Raw genomic sequence first — 21556 nt, 5'->3', positions numbered from 1 at the left:
CCGTGCGCCACAACTACTGAGCCTGTGCTCTAGAGCCTAGGAGCCACAACTACTGAAGCCCGCACACCTAGAGCCCGTGCTCCGCAACAAGAGAAGCCACTGCAATGAGAAGCCCACACAACACAATGAAGAGTAGCCCCCGCTCGCCACAACTAGAGAAAGCCCACGCACAACAATGAAGACCCAACAGAGCAATAATTAATTAATTAATTAATTAATTAATTAATTTTTAAAAAAAGAAATACACTCAGACCTGTGGACCATCTCAGAAGGTGAGACAGTGCCCTGAAATATGTCATGGTTAATTTTTATGGGCTGGGTAATTTCATAGGCTAATGAGTGGGAGGATTATTCCAGTTTTTGGGGGGGAGGGGCGGAGATTTCCAGGAAGTGGGCCACCACCCAGTTTTTTGGGGGGTTTTTGTTTTTGTTTTTTCCACCCAGTTTTTGACCTTTTATGCTTAGCCTGAGAACTGTAAGGGTGCTGGTGGGTGTGTCATTTAGCATGCTAATATATTACAGTGAGTGTGTAATGAGTCTCAAGGTCCACTGGAAGTCGAATCTTCTGCCATCTTGGATCTAGCGAGTTCTAACCAGTTTTTGTCATGTCCTATTGCCATGTCATTCTTTTAAAGGTTGTGCCGTGCCCCCTTCACTCCTGTTTCATTACCTCCTCAGAGATTTTACTCCCATATTCCTTTGGGAAGCAGAGGGGTGACGGTCTGTCTTCTACAACTGCTTCAAGGCTGAGTAGGGGCGTTGACCCTGCCTGTCAGGGAGTAAAAATCTCTGGATGCCTGATCTAGGGGCCACAAGGGCAGGACAGCTCCTTGTTTTAAGTCCGTACCGGCTGGAAGCCGTCATCTTGATGTGGAACTGTTGTAACTGTTTCCTTAGCCTTCCTATGAATCTTCTTGATGATGAAGCACTTTTTGTAACAGTGTCAGAGTACAAAAATATCTATAAATGACAAAAGACTTAAAAGGCTTGATTAAACCTCTGATTACATTTAATTTAACATACGAAGTAATCCTAGTTAAATACTTCTCTTTGAGATACCTCAGGGGCCCTCTAAAGTATCCCAAAGTTAGCTGGAAATCAAAAGAACTTTAAAATTTGGTATTTGGGAAGTTTGTCAAAAAGATTTAAAACACTTGGTCAAATAAGATCATAGGTCACTGTGAGACAATAGTTACTTAGCCAAAGTGACAATAAAACATTTCAAACAAACACAAATACAGAACAGATCACTTAAAAGGTAAAGAACTTAAAACCTGTTAGCAAAGACAGTTCAACATTTTAAGAAAACTTGTCCTTTTAAGAGAGAGAAAGGCCAAATTCAAGTGTTGCACCAGCTTACTTTTACAATTCATTTACTCAATTAAATTTATTCTAAACTTAGTCAATCCTGACCATGCACAAAACCCTTTTCTCAGGGTCCACTTTCCACAAACCTTTTATCACCTTCTATATCCATCACTTTATTTTTTTCCATCCAGAAACAACCAGAAGGCAGACTTTCTTTTCCCTTAATTAAATGCAATTCCATTCCTCACACTTTCTTTACTGAAAACACACAACCTACTTTCCTTAAATGTTTTTTTCACATCGAGTTACTTGTTGACAAATCCGTAACAGAATAAGGTCTTATTTGACCTCTAGTAAACCTGGGTACAACAAAAGTACTATACTTAACATTGATGACTCTATAAAGACATGTCTATATTAATCAGACCAACCAGCTTAAGCCACCTTTAATACCAGATATCAGCCTAGTATTGAATATTTCCCAGATGACGTGAGCCTGAAATTCATTCTGGCCAGTTTTATATTTCTGAGTATTTATATAAGCTATAAGGACTTAATTTCCTTTAAGCCAATTAAATAGAGCTCTTTTATGAATTAATTTTGGCGATAGCATACATCTGCAACACACATAGATACATACGAACACACAAACACAGAGACCTCATAGTTCCCATTTCAAAATTTCAGCCCCGAGTCAGGTACAGTAATATAAAACCCATCATTTACAAGGGGTTGGATTCAAATTGGGCTTCTGGCAGATGGAACAAATCCAGGTCACCTGTCTAGATGGCTAAACCCTTTTTACTAATGTTGACAGAAAAGACACTTAGGATTTCTATTTATCCTTGACAAGTCAAGATCTAAATTACCCTCTTTCAAAATTTGCATTTTAAAAAGATGGCAGAGAGAAGGGTTCCTGAGAAGACCTTTACCCTCTTTCAAAATTTGCATTTTAAAAAGGTGGCAGAGATAAGGATTCCTGAGAAGACCAGGTAGGATTGGAGTATTACAGGGAGATTGGCATGGCACCAAAAGCCCATAATTAATGAATTTTGAGATTAGGGGTTGGAGGCCTCTTTGAGCCTCTGGTTTTATGGGGTATTGGCACCCGGAAGGGAAGTTATTAGTTTCCTGTAAGGTGATTTTTATAGGAGTGACAAACTTTGTTTTCCCTGGGATTCCCTGATTCCAGACCTGTGGATCTGTAAGTTTTTCAATTCCTGGGGGGAGTATTTTGGGTTGGACCGTCCATGTCTTGTATAATACATAGTACAACCAAAAACACTCCTTGGCTTTGGTCTTCAGGGAGAGTAAGAGTTGCCCCCAAGACTGAGAAAATCCCTTCCCAATAATGGGCTGGGGCATTCAGGCATGACAAGGAGCTTGTGAGTTTTAAGACTCTTTCCCCAGGTGCAAGTTAGAGGGGTGGTGGAATGTTTTAGTTTTGGCTTTCCTTCAACCCCAACAATAGAGCAGGTTTCAGGGGCAAGGGGCCCAGCAAGAGAAGTCAGGACAGAATAAGTGGCTCCTGTGTCCACTAGAAATTGGACAAGCTTACCTGCCACATCAATGGTCACCCGCAGTTCCTCCCGTGTATGATGACTGTCTTCTCAGGAGCCTTGGGAGGTCCCAGGTCCTGTCAATCAACCACTGCCATGACTGGCATAGGGGAATATCCTCACTCCCTTTGGAGCTGGAGGCAGTCCTTCTTCCAGTGGCCCATCGTCTTGCAGAGCAGGCATGGCGTTTTGGGTGTAGGCTGGGACCTGTTTCCTGAGCATTCCTTGCTCCAGTGTTCAGGACTCCCACAGCTGAAACTGGCTCCTTTCCCTGGTGGAGGTCTTCTGGAGTACTTTTGGGGTGACCAGGAAGGAGGTGGCTTAGGTCTCGTCATGACAGCTGCCAAAATCCTGGCTTGCCGTTGTTCCTTCCTTAAATCATGCCGTTCCTTCTTTTCCTCCTCAGTCTGGTTTCTATTGTTAAAAACACTGAAGGCTGTGTCAATAAGAAGGTTGAGAGGGGTTAAGGGCCCCGTGGCAAGCTTTTGAATCTTCCGACAGATGTAGGGGTTGATTGGCTAAGGAAGTGGGTTGCAAATATAATGTGTCCCTTGAAAATATTTGGGTCTATATTCGTATATTTTCTGAGGGCATCTACCAATCGGGGCTGAAATAGGGCTGGATTTTCATCTTGGCCTTGGGTGACCTCTTTAACCTTAACATAGTTAACAGGTTTAATTACGCATCATTTCATCCCTTCAATGAGGCAAAGGATCATGTGATCCCTACTAGTGATACCAGGCTGGCCTGGTTGATAGTCCCAACTGGGATCCATTAGAGGCACGGCTGTCAGGCCCAAAGGGTATCGATGTGGTTGGGCAAACTGTAATTCATCAGCATATGTTTGAACCTGTGCCCAAATACGGGCCCTTTGCTCACTAGTGCAGCAGTGGGAAAGGACAATATTTACATCCTTCCAGGTAAGGTCAAAGGAGAGAGTCAGTGCCTGGAATTCTTCGGTGAACTGGCCAGGGTCCTCCAAGAATCTGCCTAAGCAGGTGTGGCATTGGTTAAGATCAGACAAGGAAAAAGGGGTGTGGACTCTGGTAATTCCCTGAGGCCCACCTACTCCTTCCTGAAGGGGGCAAAGAGGCTCTCCTGCATTTCTGGTACGGAAGGGTAAAGAGGCTTATAGGGTGGGGGAGAGGCTGAAGATGGTGGAAGAGTGTTAGGGCTTGGGTCTTCTGTCTGGGGCTCCTGTTCTTCCAGGTGTGCCACTACAGAGGGCTTTTGTGTAGCCTAAATGGGTCCCAGCCGGCCAGGTTCCCTAACCTAAGACTTGCGAAGCTCCGGGTTTTCTCTCAGGGCCATAAGAGCCTGTACATAAGGAACTTCTGTCCCATTTCCCCTGCCTTTTGCAAAAGATGTCTAACTGTAGGATTGGTATTACAGTTGAGGCTCCCATTTGCTGGCCAGGCCTCATCGTCCTCAAGTTTTTACTGGGACCAGGCTTCATTACAAAAGAAAATGAGCTTTTTCGTTTTAAAGAATCTTGAGAAAACTTGTCCCAGTGACTCAAGTTGCAACCAAGGGGTGAGTCCTTGGGGTGGAGGAGGTGTTTCCCATCGTTCCTTCAGGGAAAGGGTGCTCCTGTACCAGAGAGAAGCACTAGCGTTAGGAGGTCCCATGGGGGCGCTCTAAGACAGGAGTGGTTCCAGGCATCCCCATCCACATAGTCCTGTCGACTTTATCCACAATGGGGGTTAGCTACTCCCCCATGTGGCGGTCCTGTTGGCACCCAAGTCCTGGGGCCTGTATCCTATCCTGGCGTCTGTGGTACCCAGGATGAGTGACCTTCCTGAAGGTTTCTCTATACAGTCTATAGATTAATTCCTGTGTTCTGGGATATGTTCCCCTGGAATGGACGTCCTCATGGCTCTAAGACTTATTTAAGTCCCAGCCTTTTTTCCCTAAAAAGGTGGTAAGTTTCAGAAAACAGGCACTGGCCATAAGGGAGATGGTTTGTGAGAAAGAAAAAAACTTCTCTTTTCCCTTCCCTTTTGCGGGCAGCACCCCTGGGACCTTGGTGCCATCCTCCCCCTCACCCCCTCCCACACATGCTCTGGCCAGCGGGCAGCGGGGCTGGGTGCAGGGGCTGATATGGCAGCCGAGGCAGAGGCACCGTGACTGTCGTTAGGGGGATAGAGGGCCCCGCAACCCTAGAAGAACACCCCCAATCACGTGACCCCAGGGAGGCAAGCACGGCAGATACGGGTCATTGCTCAGGCATGTATCCCTGGGGCGTGGCCATGCAGTTTGTGTCGCCTGGCCAGCCCTAACAGGGCGTGGTGGCAGTGGGGTCAGGGTAGACTCTGGAGGGGGCCGGACAAACGCCAGGAGGCAGGTGGTGAACGATGGTCCCACCACCGTGAGGCCCAACCACGTGGGGAGGAACCATCCCCCTCCTAATACCCGGGGGTATACGCACAGACAGCCTACTGCTTGAGGGAGCTCCCGAAGGGACTGCAGCCGCTGTAACCAGGGCACAAAGTCTAAGTAAGGTTGTATTCCATATTTTTACACAATTGGACCTGTTAACAGTTAATTAAATGGTGGATGAGGCAAACCCAGAAGGCAAAGATCCTGTGATTCAGGTCCCTAGATGCCTGTGAGGATGACTGGCAGTAAGGCTGTGCCTCTCAAGCCCAAGGGAGGTGAGAGGCTAAGTCCAAAAAGGTGACAGAGAGTAAGAAAGCAAAAGAGAGAGAGTAAGGGAGAGAGTAGGAGAGAATGGGAGAGTAATGGTGGGAAATAAGGTAGTCCCTCTCAAGCGCAAGGGAGGCGAGAGGCTGAGGCTTACCGAATTCTCCTGGCTGGCTCACCAATATGTTCCCAGTGAATCTGAGGTTCTTGCTTCGTTCTAAAAGAATTCGGAGATGAAGTGATAGGTAAGAAGTGGAGTGTGGACCATCTCAGAAGATGAGAGGCCTTAGGAGAAACACACTCCACAGACAGAGCGTGGGCCATCACAGAAGGTGAGAGAGCACCACAAAATATGGTGTGGTTAGTTTTTATGGGCTGGGTAATTTCATAGGCTAATGAGCGGGAGGATTATTCCAATTATTTGGGGGAAAGGGGCAGAGATTTCCAGGAATTGGGACACTGCTCACTTTTTGGTCTTTTATGGCCTTTTATGGTTAGCCTCAGAACTGTCATGGTGCTGGTGGGTGTGTCATTTAGCATGCTAATATATTACAATGAGCATATAATGAGGCTCAAGGTCCATTGGAAATCGAATCTCCTGCCATCTTGGATCTAGTGAGTTCTAACCAGTTTTTGTCATGCCTATGGCCATGTCATTCTTTTAATGGTTGTGCCCTGTCCCCTTCCCTCTTGTTTCAATAAGAGATTTAGCCTTATGGGCCTTTTGGTGCCACTATAAATGATCTATAAGTAATCTGTAGCTTTCAATTTTTAAAAGATACCTTTCTAATAATTTATGACTAAAGTAACTTTTAAAAAGTCCTTTGTATTTCTCTACATTTTTTCTTTTAAAAGATAAATAGAGTTTGTAAGCCATAAAATACCTAACACCTTTCTGTTTCTGTTTGCTTTTTTTCCTCCTGATCAAGGTACTACATCTTTCTACCCATGGAAATGGAAAGATTGGTATGAATCTGCAGTTATTTTAAAAATTTCTGTGCTTCATAAGTTATGGTGGACCAAAAGTTGCCTTAGCTAATTTTGCTAAGCTAATCTGTACATTTCTACTCACATAAGGGGTCTTTTAAGAAGGCTCACACTGCAGTACAGTGATTCTCAAGCTTTCACCAAAGGACTGTTTTTTTTGTTTTTTTTTTTTTAAATTTCCATCCATTGCAGATTGATACTTTGGTAAAATACAATAAAAATTAATTACTAGAAAAATTTTGAGATACAAAATAAAAGCCCCATCTATTATAATAGACATAAAATGGCTGTCAAATATAAAAATGTTTGAATGTTTTATTTTCTGTTTCTATGATTATCTTGTCATAAACCAGTAAAAGGACCACACTCTGAGTAGAGCTGATAAGAATACACGCACAGACATTACCACCTGCTCATCTACACTTCATCTGAGTGGACCAGGATAACTGAAGACCAACAGGATCTCCAAATGCCTTCCTGTCCGCATTATCTTAAGTCGCTGTTTACAGAACAGCCACTTCCCACTTGAAGAATAGTGAAAACTAAAGTAAATATGGGGGAAATGGCAGGAAGCTCAGTTGCTGTGGCAGCAACTCTACATTTTCCACCTTAATGTTTCAACCTGAATGACCTGGAGTTGGAAGGATGTGCTGTGGAATTTGGGAGAGAGGCTAGAAGAAAACCAATTAGTCCCTCACCAAGTATTTAACAGGCTGGCAAAGGAGCTGTGTTGGAATGTTGGCTCTACATCTGCTCAGCTGTGTCTGCTTGGCAGGGTTACCTTCTCTGAAGTTGTTTCCATGTATATAAAATGGGGACAAGGATGCCTCTGGTAACCGCAGCGGTGGTTCAAAGGTTTCAATATGGTTGGTAATGGATGTTAAATTCTAAAGTGTTGTGCGAATATAAAGCATTAAGCAACTCTTTTCTAAAAGTTGAGCTAATTAGAAGTTGGAAAAATGGTTAAGACATCAGCTTTATGTTTGTTTATCATTAGGAGAAAATGTCCTATATTTGTCCTATAAATGTCCTATGTCCTATATTCAAATTTACAGATGGTAAAGACAGGGAGTGCATTTGTGGGTGGAAGATTTGTTTTCTCTAGTTTATTTTTAAAGCCATTCTCTGTGGTTGAACTCTCTCTACACCCTCTCTCTTGGTCTTTCATTCACTTTCACTTTCCTACTCCTGTTCTTTGTTGATACCTTAAATACTTGGAGCTAAATTCAAGTCTCTGAATCTCACTTTAGGATGGGAACTAAGAGGAAGTTCACCATGGAGAAACCCTGTCTCTTCGAAGCAGCAAACAAAGTGACATAAGTGCTACTCAAAAGTCAGTGACCAGAGCTGGGTCTTTGCTTTAAAGTTTGCTGTTTCCTATCTGCAAATTCACTTCCAGAAATTTATCCTATAGACATACTTCACAAAGATCATTGTAAGGATTATCAAGGAGGTCTGTAAAAGTGAAAAACTGAGACCAATCTAAACATCTGAAAGAATGACTAAAATTATGCTAGAGGGGTCCCAGACGCAGGCACTCATTTTTACTTCTCTAATAGTTGAGCTCAAATGGCCAAGGAATTTTTCTACTCCCGGTATTCTGGCTTCCCTAGCTTACGCACCAGAAAAACTTCCATGTTATACTGTCTTTGTTTCCCTATTTACTGATTGTGAGCTTTGTAGAACAGACTATACTTGGCCTGAAATTTGGTAGATGAGGGAGAAGTTTGAGATAGAAAAGTAACGTACAATCTGGAAAACTTCCTGATAACTTAGTGAGTATACCAAGGAGATTAGGCCAGTGGCAGAATCTCTTCTTCCACTCGATTCTATTCACGGCTTCTCTTTTAACCTTCTTTACATGTAGTCCCATCCCGATCCCCTTGAGACCCAAAGAGGCAGTAAGAGAGAGCTCTGATCGGTGGTAACAAGACTAACGGAATCATATATTTACCCTTTAAAACTTCACCATGTGATTTCTTTGCCAGAACACCATGAAATCAAAGTGGTATTCCTGATAATCTCATGTTGACCGGGAATTCTAACTGGCATTTATGTATTGTTATTGAATAAAAAACAGGAAACTGAATTATTATTTAATAAGTTCACTTTGTTTAGTAAGAAAAAGTCTTTTCAAACCATGAGGTACCTGAGGGAAAAGTACTTTCTAGCATATTTAGGGACAGAACTGCCTGAACAACCAGGAGTCTTGCATCAAAAGAATTTAACCTACATGTGGGTGCACTTGAGAAGGTCAAATCTGAAGCTAAATCTTTTGATTTTACATTAATAGGGCTCTTTCTCCCTCTCCCAACATTCAGTCTTTGCTAAACTTTACATAAAACTCACCAATATTATAAAACATTCAAAAAAACAAACAACCCAATCAAAAAATGGGCTGAAGACCTAAATAAATTTCTTTAAAGAAAACATACCAATGGCCAACAGGCACATGAAAAGGTGCTTAACATCGCTAATTATTAGAGAAATGCAAATGAAAACTACAATGACGTATCACCTCACACCTGTCAGAAGGGCCATTATCAAAAAGTCTACAAATAATAAATGCTGGAGAGGGTGTGGCAAAAAGGAAACCCTCCTACACTGTTGATGGGAATATAAATTAATACAGCCACTATGGAGAACAGTATGGAGGTTCTTTAAAAAACTAAAATTAGAGCTACCATATGATCCAGCAATCCCACTCCTGGGCATATACCTGAAGAAAACCAAAATTCAAAAAGATACATGCACCCCAATGTTCATTGCAGCACTACTTACAAAAGCCAAGACATGAAAGCAACCTAAATGTCCATCAATAGATGAATGGATAAAGAAGATATGGTATATATATATATATATACACACACACACATATACACACAATGGAATATTACTCAGCCGTAAAAAAAGAATGAAATAATGCCATTTGCAGCAACATGGAAGGACCTAGAGATTATCATACTAAGTGAAGTAAGTCAGAGAAAGACAAATATCATATGATATCACTTATTTGTGAAATCTAAAAATATACAAATGAACTTATTTACAAAGCAGAAACAGACTTCAGACATAGAAAACAATTTTATGGTTACCAAAAGGGAAGGCGGGGAGGGGGGGGTTGATAAATTAGGAGTTTGGGATTAACATATACACACTACTGGGAATTCCCTGGCAGTCCAGTGGTTAGGGCTCCACGCTTCCACTGCAGGGGGCACGGGTTCAGTCCCTGATTGGGGAACTAAGCTCCCACAAGCTGTGCAGCACAGCAAAAACAAAGAAGAAAAAAAACATATACACACTACTATATATAAAATAGGTAAACAACAAGGACCTACTGTATAGCACAGGGAACTATATTCAATATCTTGTAATACCCTACTGTGGAAAAGAATCTGAAAAAGAATATATATGTATATAACTGAATCACTTTGCTGTACACTTGAAACTAACACAACATTGTAAATCAACTATATTTCAAAAAAATTTTTTTTAATATTATAAAACATTGAATTTCCTGAAAGAGGAAGAGATTCATAGGTGATGGAGTTATGCACCTTAGTTAACAAGAGGAAGCCATCTTGGTTGAAGGAACAAGTCTGATGTGATAGGAAGATTGCCCAAGATATTTATTTTTGTATATACCATTTGAAATAAAAATTTTTCAGTGAACAAACAATTACAATGTATCCATGCTATGAATTGCATTGTGGAGGCAATAAGAATATTTAGGAATAGGTAGAGACATGAAATAATGCCCAAGAAACATTAAGGGAGAACAAGCAAGTTGTAGGGTAATGTGTATAATAGAATCCCATTTGCCTAAAAAGAAAATAGATTAAATATGTATATTGTGGTTCATGTATATATAGACAGATATTTTCATATATGCATGAGCAAGTCTAGAAGGATACACCTGCATTTAACTATTGCATAGGAAAAAAGGAGAGAGAACTTTTACTTTTTACTTTAGATATGGACTCCAATATCATTTTAATTTTAAAGAACGATTCATCCCCTTTGTAATTAAACCAAACATCCACCTAATGTTGAAAATGCAGTGGAAGGACTTCCCTGGTGGTCCAGTATCTAAGACTCCCAATGCAGGGGGCCCGGGTTGGATCCCTGGTCAGGGAACAACTAGATCCCATGTGCCGCAACTAAAAGTTCGCATGCTGCAAATAAAAATCCCGCGTGCCGCAGCTAAGACCTGGCGTAGCCAAATAAATAAATAAATATTTTTTAAATAAATAAAGGCAGTGGAGATATCACTTACATGTGGAATCTAATTTAAAAATGACATAAATGAACTTATTTACAAAAGAGAAACAGACTCACAGATCTCAAAATCAAACTTATGGTTACCAAAGGGGAAACATGGGGGGAAGGGATAAATTAGGAGATTGGGATTAACATATACACACTACTATATATAAAATAGATAACTAATAAGGACCTACTGTATAGCACAGGGAACACTACTCAGTATTCTCTAATAACCTATATGGGAAAAGAACTGAAAAACAATGGATATATACATATATATGTATATATGTATATATATATATATATATATATATATATATATATATATAACTGATATATAACATTCACTTTGCTGTACACATGAAACTAACACAACATTGTAAATCAACTACACTCCAATATAAAAAAAATTTAAATAAAAAAAATTTAAATAAAATAAAAGGCAGTGGAAATAGTGGACTCAGTATCCATGTTCTCAGGGTTTGGAAAAGCTGACAGTGGGGATGGGTGTGCAGAGAGGTGCATGCGCTGGAGACTCGCACTGTCCCTTAACAGAAGCTGAGCTCTGGATTGACACACTGTCAACTACCACAGGGATTTGCTCTGCTTTCAGTAAACTAGAGGCGTCTGAGGCTTCCCTGAAAACTGGGCAGAAGAAACATGCTGGATATATAAAGCCTGATGACAGAGAGAGGGTTTCCCTTTCCCCAGTCTCCCCTCCCATGTTGTCATAGGGGGCTGTATTTGCATCTGGGCCCTGGGGTTTCACCCCATCACATTTGGTTCCTCTTGGTTCCATCTCCTAACATTCTATTCTGCCACATCTTCTCTGCCCTCCTTACAGTTATCTAGCCTTTCCAAACCCTATCCTCTCTCAGGGCTTGTTTCTACAGCCCTGCACTGAGCAAGATATCCTGATAACCTTCTTATCTCTCACTGCTTTGGCTCCTCAGCTTTGTGTGGTACCATTTCAAATCAGAGCAAGCGTGACGTCCTGTGGAGCATTTAGCATCTCATGCGGGCTCCAGAGGACAGGAGTGCTCTGTTTCAGCAATCCTTGCATACCTGGAACACCATGAAATGAGAAAGAACAGTGTGTCCCTTTTGGGTTTCTAAGATCACAATCTCTGAGAGGACATTCTGTCGACAAAGCACGTAAGTTCTGGCGTCTTATGCACCGCTGAACGAGGTGATAACAACTGCCACATCCTCGTTTCAGCCCCTTGTAGAAGCAGGAAGGACTCTATTGAATCACAAGTCACATTCCGGAAGCAAAAACTTCAAATTAGTCTTCTGGTTACAATACAGGGGAGAATAATGGCGCTAATGAAGTGTGGCTTTTCTGAATTGCTGAAGAATGTTTATGGTTAGAATCAATGTGATTAATTCCATTGTCATGAAAATAACCTGTCAGGTCCCTGGCTGTGGCTGAGGGTTTTGCTTCTGTCTACAGGTGATGGAAATCTCTCCCAGGGCCTCTGAGTTCTCCGCAGGGATGGGCTCACACACAAAGGACCAGAGCTTTGTTTGCAGGTTTTATTTCAGTCTTTAAAATGGTTTTTTTTTCTCCCTCACAGCTTGAAACATAACTTATAGTTTAACATGTTCAGTGGCTAAACCTCTATGATTTAATGTTTTCTTTTTTAAAAAATAGACAAAACCCCCAGGCTCAAGAATCAAGAACTTTCCACAGGAATATTCAAGATGTGGGGAGCTTAAAAGTGCAAAATAAAGACACGGAAAGCTGAGGGAATAACCTTTCATGAAGATTTGGGGCAGGGGCGGGGCACAGATTTAATTTACATCTGGGTTTGTGCCTCTCGCTGGGTGTTCTTTTCCATCTCTCCTTTTATTACAAAGATTACCACCCCTGACTTCTCGTAAGCTGAGAGGTAGATTTCTGGAAAGCAGGTAGTGTCAAGAGGACAGAGGCTGTAGCAGCTACCCAGATCCAGTCCGGTTTCCTGCTGATGGGTGTGAAAAAGGACGAAGAAATGATCAGATTATCCTTGACCCTCTCTGACACTTAGCCTGCTTCTTCGCGGCACTGGAGACCAGTATAAGAAACCCATCCTTCATGGCATAGGTCTGGTTCCCCTGATTGCTGTCCAGGGAAAAGGGTGCAGGTGTGTGTGTTTACACATGTGTCCAGGAGGTGGCCTGAGGTGAGACCCTTCTGTGTGTCACATACTTAGGCTACAAATCAGTCGTGTAGATCAACTGCTCTCTCACCTTCTGAGTCAAGTAGTGCCTTTGGAGCTCTGCTCTAAAGCCCCAAAAGATCCCTTCCTGTAACCCCGGATTCAGTATTCAGGGAAAAGCCTCATACTAACGTCTCCAGGTAACTTCTGGAAAAGATGTTGACACTGGGGACTTGAAGAGAGGCAGAAGAGAATGTTCTAGCTCTCCTTCATGTTTGTGTGGGTAAATTTGCAGCTAAGGGCTGGGGACACAGCTACTAAGCTCAAATTCCACCAATAATTGGGATGGTACCTTTGATCTGTAGCTAAGAATGTTGGAGAGGGAAAAGAGAATGGAAGATAAATTCATGCCTGCTTTAGAGCTTGCCGAAAGGAAGCTGGGATGGAGAAACTCAGGCAAACGCGGTGGCCAACAACTTCAGAGAACAACGGCCAAGGTCGGCTGTGATCCAGTCCCCACTTTCACCTGGAGCCCCAATACCCCAGGGTATTTTACATTTTCCAGGACTCAGCATAGTGCTTATTGCTTTCTAGGCTCTGGAAGATTCCTCATGCTTTCCTTCCATTGCTCGGAGTGCTCTGTGCTACTGTGGGCCTCACGTGATACCCTGAGGGTGAGGTAGGTGCGGGCCAAGTGTTCCTCAGCCCAGTTGGGAGCAAGCAAGGCTCTGACTTGACAGGAAGTGTGAGTGGCTGAGGGGGACAGATTCGAAGCCCGCGCTGACTTTCCAGTTGTCCCTCCCACCGTGCAGGCCCAGCCTTCACACAGGTAGTGTCACCCAGCTTGTCAGGGGGCCATCTGGAAGCCAGACTCTGCCCATGGTGGAGATGAACTGTTTTCCTCACACTGGCCTACACTGGGGCCGTAGAAGGGAAAAATCTAATCAACATTGGAGTAAGAGAGAAAGAGAAAGATAATTTTCTCCCTATTCCTTGTTCCCAATGCTGGTCCCTGTGGAACAAATTAAGCTCTTCTCCCTAAAGCTCCAGGCCACGGATCGGGGGGGTCCTTTCCCTGCTCTGAGCAGGTGCTCTAATGCCTCAGCTCTCACAATAGCTCCCACAGCAGAGGGCTGGAGGAGGCCACAGGCAGAGGAGACCGGAGCACAGACAGCTTGCTCTGGTGCTGGTTGCACACTTGATCTGGAAATACTCTGGCCTCTGGTACAGGGACCCCTCCAATGGCCATCCCCCCGCCAGAGCAGAGCGTAGTGAGGAAGCAGCCAGGGCCTGCACGGGGCCACTGCTGACGCGTCCACACGGCCCGGGAGCCGCAGCCAAGCACAGCTGTGGCTCAGAGCCTGCACCCCTCTCCTCTTTGAACTCCATGCCACTGGAACTGCCTTTATCCAATCCAGAGTCCAGCTCCAGGCAGTCAACATCCAGTCAACATCCTGTCAACATCCAGCTGTCCCATCAGGAACCAGTGTGTGGCACAAGAGGCTTGGGCTGGACTGGCCGTGTTTGCCCCTTTCGTTGGGAGATAACATTTTCCTCTGGAGGTAGGAATGTAACTGGGCCCAGCCTTGGCTAACACTCCACATCTTGCAGCTCGATCTCCTCCGTTGTGCTTTCTGCAAAGCAAAAGACACATCCATGAGTTGCCAATCGGCCGGGGCTGGTTTCTTGGTGAGAACAAGATGTGACAAGGTCCACCTTTGGCCATCCAAGCCACGAATCAATTATCACAAGGCCCAGAGAATTACCTTTGAGCTTGTGTCTTCTCTTCCTCTGGAATTTATACGCACACTTATTACAAACCCACATGAGGCTGATTAACACTGCAGCCACGGCAGCGAGAAGAGCAAGGAAGACAGCGACAAAGTGGAGGTCTTCATAGAGGATCTCTACGGGGCGGGGGGAGGGGAGGGGGAGATAACGTCTCTTTTAATATCATGAAGTCGGCCTCCGCACACTCACAGTCCTGAGAGGCGCCGGGGCCCCTGGGGGGTGTCTTACCCGACACGTGCAGCACGATGGTGCCAAACTGACTGCTCCCCAGGCGCTCGGTCACCGTGATGACGTAGTAGCCGGAATCCCTCACACCCACACTGAAGAGCTGGATGGAGCCGTTGTCGAAGGTGCAGACCCTGTCCTTGTGGCTTTGGGAGATGTTGGCCTGAGTCCCTGGCTTCCACTCCACGATCTTCTGCACTCCCCAGTTGGACGTATACTTCCATTCGATAATGGGGATGCCATGGCAGGAGTATGCAACCGAGAGCAGGATGTCCTCTTCCACCGTGGCATTGATGGCTGCCTGGGGAATGTACAGGGACACGCCCTGACCTGCGGGATGGAGTGCTAGACTTGGCGCCACTCATATGGACTCACAGTGAAGTGAACTTCTATAACACATTCATTTATTTAGCACGTATTTATTGAGTGCCTGTTACATGCCAGGCTCTCTTCTAGGTTCCAATGCTGATGCCACAATGGTGAATGTCATGGACTGAATGTTTGTATCCGCCCCCCCACCTCCCAATTTCTATGTTGAAGCCCTAACCCCCCAGTGTGGCTGTATTTGGAGATGGGGTCTCTAAGGAAGTAATTAGGGTTAAATGAGGTCATAAGGGTGGGGCCTTGCTCCAGTTGGATGTCTTTTTTTTTTTTCCTGCCGTGCCGAATGGCATGTGGGATCTTAGTTCCCCGACCAGGGATCGAACCTGACTCCCCTTAATTGGAAGTGTGGAGTCTTAACCACTGGACAGCCAGGGAAGTCCCCTGGATTGGTGTCTTCATAAGAAAAGTCTCTCTCTCTCTCATTCTCCCTCTCTCTCTCTCATTCTCTCTCCATGGGCTCATATGGAGAAAGGACCATTTGAGGTCACAGTGAGAAAGCAGCTGTCTACAAGGCAGGAAGAGAGTTCTCCTCGGAAACCAAACCCTGCCAGAACCTTGATCTTGGACTTTCCAGCGTCCAAACTGTGCGAAAATAAGTTTCTGTTGCTTAAGGCCCCCAGTCTGTGGTATTCTGTTATGGCAGCCCAAGCTAGGACAGTGAACAAAACACAAGGTTACTATTCACTATTCCCTAGAGCTTCCATTGTATAAGGGAGACACACAAGGGTTACATAAACACATGAGATCATTTTAGATAACAAGTGCTTTGAAGATAATAAAATAGGGTACTAGTGGCGGGTGGGGATAGAGGTGGTACACAACATGAGACAGGATGGTCAGAGAGGACCTCGCTGAGAAAATGAACCGGGACCCAAACGACAGGGAGGACAAGGAGGGAGCCACGCGAAGACACACGTTTCAGGCAGAGGGAACAACTACAGAGAGTGAGGTGAGAGTGAACTGGTATGTCTGAGGGACAGAAAGAAGGCCAGAACGCAGAATGCAGGGAGCCATGGGGCGAGTTCAGGAGACAAGGCTGGAGAGCTGGGCAGGACTTGGGTCATGACATTGAGAGTCAGGGGTGGGTTTTACGCAAGGGTGATGCGAAGCCATAGGAAGGCTTAGGTGGGAAGGTGACATTCTCCATTAAGCTTGAGAGAGTCCGCTGTGGAGAACGTCTGGGGGTGAGGGGGCCAGAGCGGAGGCAGGAAGAACAGTCAGGTGGCTGCCGCAGAGACTAGATAAGAGACGGAGACATAGCCTTGGAGACAGTGAAAGGTGGTCTGATTTAGGATGCATTTGGAAGTAAAGAGGACAGAACATGCCGATAACTAGCCGTGGCAGTGGGCGAGGCAAAGAGGCATCAAGCCGAGATTTCTGCATGAGTGTGTGGATGAACAGTAGAGCCACTGGCTAAGATCGTATATGTCATGAAATATTTTATTACATAGGTACCATGCACAGGCCCTGCGCTAACTGCTTTACACACGCCACGTCATTAAAGTGTCACACAACCCACTACAGTTCCATCAAGGATATAAGAAACTTCAGTGTCAACAGGATTAAGTAGCTTGTCCAAGTTGACCCTGCAAGGCTGAGATTCACACAAGGGCTGCTGACTCCAAAGGTCAGATATTTAACCTCTATGCTCAAGTCAAAGGTCAGTGGTTGGCAGTTCAGGGCACAGAATGTGACAAATCCCCTCCACCTCCACCCTCCCCACACAGAGAACGGTCAGGGCTGGCTGGAGACTGGATAGTGAATAGGGCAGGATTCAAGCTGGAGCCTATGCCTCTGTTTCCACCTCTACTTCCTATTTAGTCCCTCACTCTTTGGGTGCCCAGTTGCCCCAGGGCCCCTGCTGTGTGGCTCCAGGTAACCACGCCTGTTACTTTTCCAGACTTTTCTCATTGTCCTCTCCCATCCCCAGAATATCCCATTACCATCCCTCTCCTAAGGCTCGGCTAAGTGGCCAGAGATAATCCGATAGGTTCCATGCTGAAAAACTGGGAGGTAATAATGGCTTTCAAGAGTTATAGCTGTCGGGACTTCCCTGGTGGTCCAGTGGTTAAGAATCTGCCTTGCAATGCAGGGGACACAGGTTCGATCCCTGGTCGGGGAACTAAGATCCCATATGCCATGGGGCAACTAAGCCGGCGCGCCACAACTACTGAGCCCGCTCACTCTGGAGCCCACACGTCACAACTAGACAGGCCGCGTGCCGCAACTGCTGAGCCTGCACAGCACAACTAGACAGAAGCCTTTGTGCCTCAACGAAAGATCCTGAATGCCGCAATGAAGATCCCGCATGCCGCAGCTAAGGACCGTCACAGCCAAAAAGAAAAAAAAAAAAAAAAAAAAAAACAGTTACAGCTGCCACGTAACAGAAAAATATTTTCTCCCCAACCCTATTTTAAAAAATGTTAAACTCACAGAAAGATTGAAAGCCAAGTACAATTAACATCTATATATCGTCTCCTAAATTCACCAATTATTAACATTTTGCCGCATTTGCTTTTTCTCTCTTTCTCTCAGGTAGAAAACAGAGGTTAAATTCCAGGTCAGCCCTTGGAGGGCAGGAACTAGGTGCTTTCTTCATCTCAGTGTTCCCTGTACCCAGCACAATGCCTGACACATAGTGATTGGCCAATAAACGTTTGCTGAATGCATAAGTGAATGACTAATTATAGCAGCAAGAAGGCGAGCCGATCTGATAGAAATGTTGCTGCTTGGGTGGTTTGAAAAATTAGGCACATCTAAAAGCTTATACACACATAGCAAAGAGAACTGTAATTTACTCAAGGCTTTATGTGCCCATTGCTTTATTATCTATTTATTATGTATTTTAAAATCCTTCTCTTTTATTTTTTACAGGAGTCAGCAACATGCCCATGTAGCTAGGAAATGGCAAAGGTTGGATTTGCATGCATTTCTGTCTGATTCAAAACCCACAGTTTTTCCACTCTACTTGGTGACTACTGATATATCATCTATTTATCTGTATTTTCTGATTTCCCTGACCTCAAATATGAGCAGCTGGGATTATGATTACCGTAAGATTTGGAGAACCATATTTAGAACTAATGACAAATCTGGATCATCAACTATTTGTATTATATGTACATCCTGTGTTAACCATGTTAGTCAAGGTTACTGACAGACTAGTCTCCTGGGAGAGTAGCAGCCCTTTTTAATAGCCTTAGGGACCTCCATTTTGAGCCTTTCAGTTATTTTGTCCCAAGAAACAGCAAAACTGAAAAACAAAAATAACATGCCCAAATTTCTCAGATGCTGACACAGCTGGAAGCTGGCCAACTGGTCCTTGTTAGTTTCTAGATTTTCTTTTGACTAGAAAACCCTCTTCCTAATCTGACAAATTAATCAGGCATTTAACTAGGTTTTAGGAACAAAGAGTTCCTCTTCTTCCTGACACATAAAATTAGGAATAAATGGTCTATGGCAAAGACGGAAAATGAACAGTTCCAAGAGTTTAAAGGCAAACTGCTTGTCAACTGTTTAAAAAGTTGAATTAATGAGTAACCACTCCTGCACCTCATGCTAAAATCATTCCAGAACAAGTCCAGAGGAACTTAGTGGCTAGGCCAATAGTCAGACCTGGCTCAAATGTTCTACTCAAGGAGGTTGGTGCAATAAATCAGATTTTACGTGTAAAGTGGATGCCAGGCAGCCATGAACAAGAATGAACTTTGTGCAGACAAGGGAAGATGTCTATGACATGTTACTCAGTTAAAAAATAAATTTATAAAACCATATACTATGTTCTTACTTACATTTGTGTAACTATGTGCTAATATATATATATATATATTGTATGGAAAAATGTTGGAGTAATATATGCTCTATTAACAGGGATTATCCGTTAGAGATTGGATGGCACCAGAAATTTTCCAAGTTATACATTTATACCATTTTGCATTTTCACATTGATTAAATTGAAAATAAAAAAAAAATGTTTTAAAGATCATTTAAAGTTCTCCTGATTAGACCAAGATATCTGGTGAACAAAGTTTAAAGTTTAAAAGTTTACCTTGTTTTTCGTCTTTACTTGAATTCTACGTGGAGAGAAGAGAAAAACTAAATTCTACCAATTTCCCAGAAAGATGTAGATGCTTCCTTTAAGGAAGAGGTCACGTAACTGAAGACATTAGCAGGGCAGAAGTCACGGAACCTGAACCAACGGGCTTCTGGAAAGTCTGATTTCCTAGAGCTGGTGACACCCCTTGGGAACTAATCAAAGGGAAAGTACCAGGCAGGTGAAGCCAGCTACTGAGCAACAGGCTGGAATCTAACACTCTAATCTAATCTAAAAGGAGTAATCCTTACTCCTTTTCTTACAAGTAAATGAGAGGTAGCGCTTTGCTGCTTTTAAAAATTTATTATTTAAGAAGGATATATTTCCTGAAATCACAATAAAGGTTAATACCGTTCACACCACAATTTGGGGGGACAACAGCATCAATTAAAGGGGAGACAGATATTGCCTGCCATGGAGGATACACCTTAATCAAGACAACTCATTTTTTTTAATTAATTAATTTTTATTATTATTATTTTTTTTTGGTTGCATTGGGTCTTTGTTGCTGCGCGGGCTTTCTCTAGTTGCGGCGAGCGGGGGCTACTCTTCGTTGCGTTGTGCGAGCTTCTCATTGCAGTGGCTTCTCTTGTTGCGGAGCACGGGTTCTAGGTGCGCAGGCTTCAGTAGTTGTGGCTTGCGGGCTCTAGAGTGCAGGCTCAGTAGTTGTGGCGCACGGGCATAGTTGCTCCGTGGCATGTGGGATCTTCCCGGACCAGGGCTCGAACCCGTGTCCCCTGCACTGGCAGGCAGATTCTTCACCGCTGCGTCACCTGGGAAGTCCCAGGACAACTCATTTTCAGCTCACTTATCTGGAAAGCCACTTATCCAGCCAGTGTGATCATCAGATGAGAACCAGGAAACAAGCATCATCGTCATCAGCATCCTTATCAAGACTGTAGGCAACTAAACTAGAAGTCAGAAAGCCTAGTTTAGGGGTCCTAATTCAGAAGCACTGGAGCAGGTTGGTGAAGTGATGAGTCACATCACAGAAGGGTTATTCCAGGGGCGGTGAGGTGCAGTGGAGATACCTGATGTGGGAGGATCCACACAGGTTCACCCTGGGGACCTCTTAGCTGTGGAGACCTAGAGACGGCGCCTTCACTACTGAGAGCCCCGGCTTCCTCCGCTGTGGAATGAGGACTGGAAAACCTCGGGAGGAGGGCTGTGAGGATGAGGTGACACAACACATGTAAGGCCCAGCGGGGCTGAGCACAAGGTACCCGTCCAGGAGCTGCAGTCCCCACTGCTCACCCCTCTCCATCAGTGTGTCACCAGCCTCAGGTGACCAACCCTCATGGTTTGCCCAGGGCTGAGAGTCTTCCCAGGATTCAAGAGTTTCAGTGCTAAAATCAGGACAGTCATGGGCAAAACAGGACAGCTGGTCACCCCATCTGAGACTCAAAGAAACGTTGAAGAGCAAAGAGAAAACTCTAAGGTAGACAACAGCTGATTTCTGAGGCACCCAAGGGGGCTCCACAGTGGGGGTGTAGAGACAGCCAGCTCTGGGTAAACAGAGAGGACAAAAGCCCTTCTTCCCTTAACCCTCTGGCTTCCGAACACATCTCCCATGGGTCAGCAATCTCACTGCATCCCCTTTTTAGTGGGGACCGCCCACCAGTGATTGAGCCCAGCCCCACACTCGTTTCGCTTCCTCCATGGCAGGGCACTGGCTTGTGGGCGCTGGCCTGGTGAAGAGTATATCATCACCCCCATTTTAGAGAGGAGCAAGGTCAAGCCACTGAGGTTAGGTAATTTGTGCAATGTCACAGTAAGTGGCTGAGTAGAGATGGAAATCGGGATATTCTTCAACTGTGCCGATAATAAGCCAGGATGTTTGCAGGAGCTGGGGAAGGGGGAAGACATCATTACAGTTGAGGCTCGAAGAATAAGATTTTGAAAGGGAGGAAGGGCAATCCCAGCTAAGAAAGAAGTGAGCCCACCTAGAGGAGCATGATGGATCCTCATGTTTGGGACCTGGTGAGTAAGAAACAAAGATGGGCTATACCATGAGGAATCTGTTGCAGGCTGGGGATCAACTGAAGGAGTTATCCGCGGGCAGTGAGGCCCTAGGATGGTATTCAAGTAGAAGCATGGTATGCTCTAAACTGGGCTTCAGGAAGGGCAATCTGGCAGCAGAACTCATGATTTTATCATCT

At 44.3% G+C, this 21556-nt stretch overlaps 1 protein-coding gene across 27 annotated transcripts in view; it reads right to left on the bottom strand.

Annotated features, from left to right (window-relative positions):
• VSTM5 (V-set and transmembrane domain containing 5) overlaps positions 1–21556 on the bottom strand; it is a 154279-nt gene that overhangs the window by 111580 nt on the left and 21143 nt on the right. For 6 of the 27 annotated variants that reach the window (XM_082410056.1, XM_082410043.1, XM_082410060.1 and 3 more), the window contains 3 exons: positions 14924–15250; positions 14671–14811; positions 14355–14538 (listed from right to left, as the gene is read on the bottom strand). In XM_082410056.1, the coding sequence (XP_082266182.1) occupies positions 14495–14538; positions 14671–14811; positions 14924–15250 (512 nt within the window). In that variant the 3' untranslated portion in view covers positions 14355–14494. The other 21 variants (XM_082410057.1, XM_082410058.1, XM_082410042.1 and 18 more) reach the window with 11 other exon arrangements.

Source organism: Balaenoptera physalus, assembly GCF_965194825.1.
Source record: "Balaenoptera physalus genome assembly, chromosome: 10".
Classification (NCBI taxonomy): domain Eukaryota; kingdom Metazoa; phylum Chordata; class Mammalia; order Artiodactyla; family Balaenopteridae; genus Balaenoptera; species Balaenoptera physalus.
Note: the sequence above shows the minus strand (reverse complement) of the source record. Positions and strands in the feature narration are given on the sequence as shown.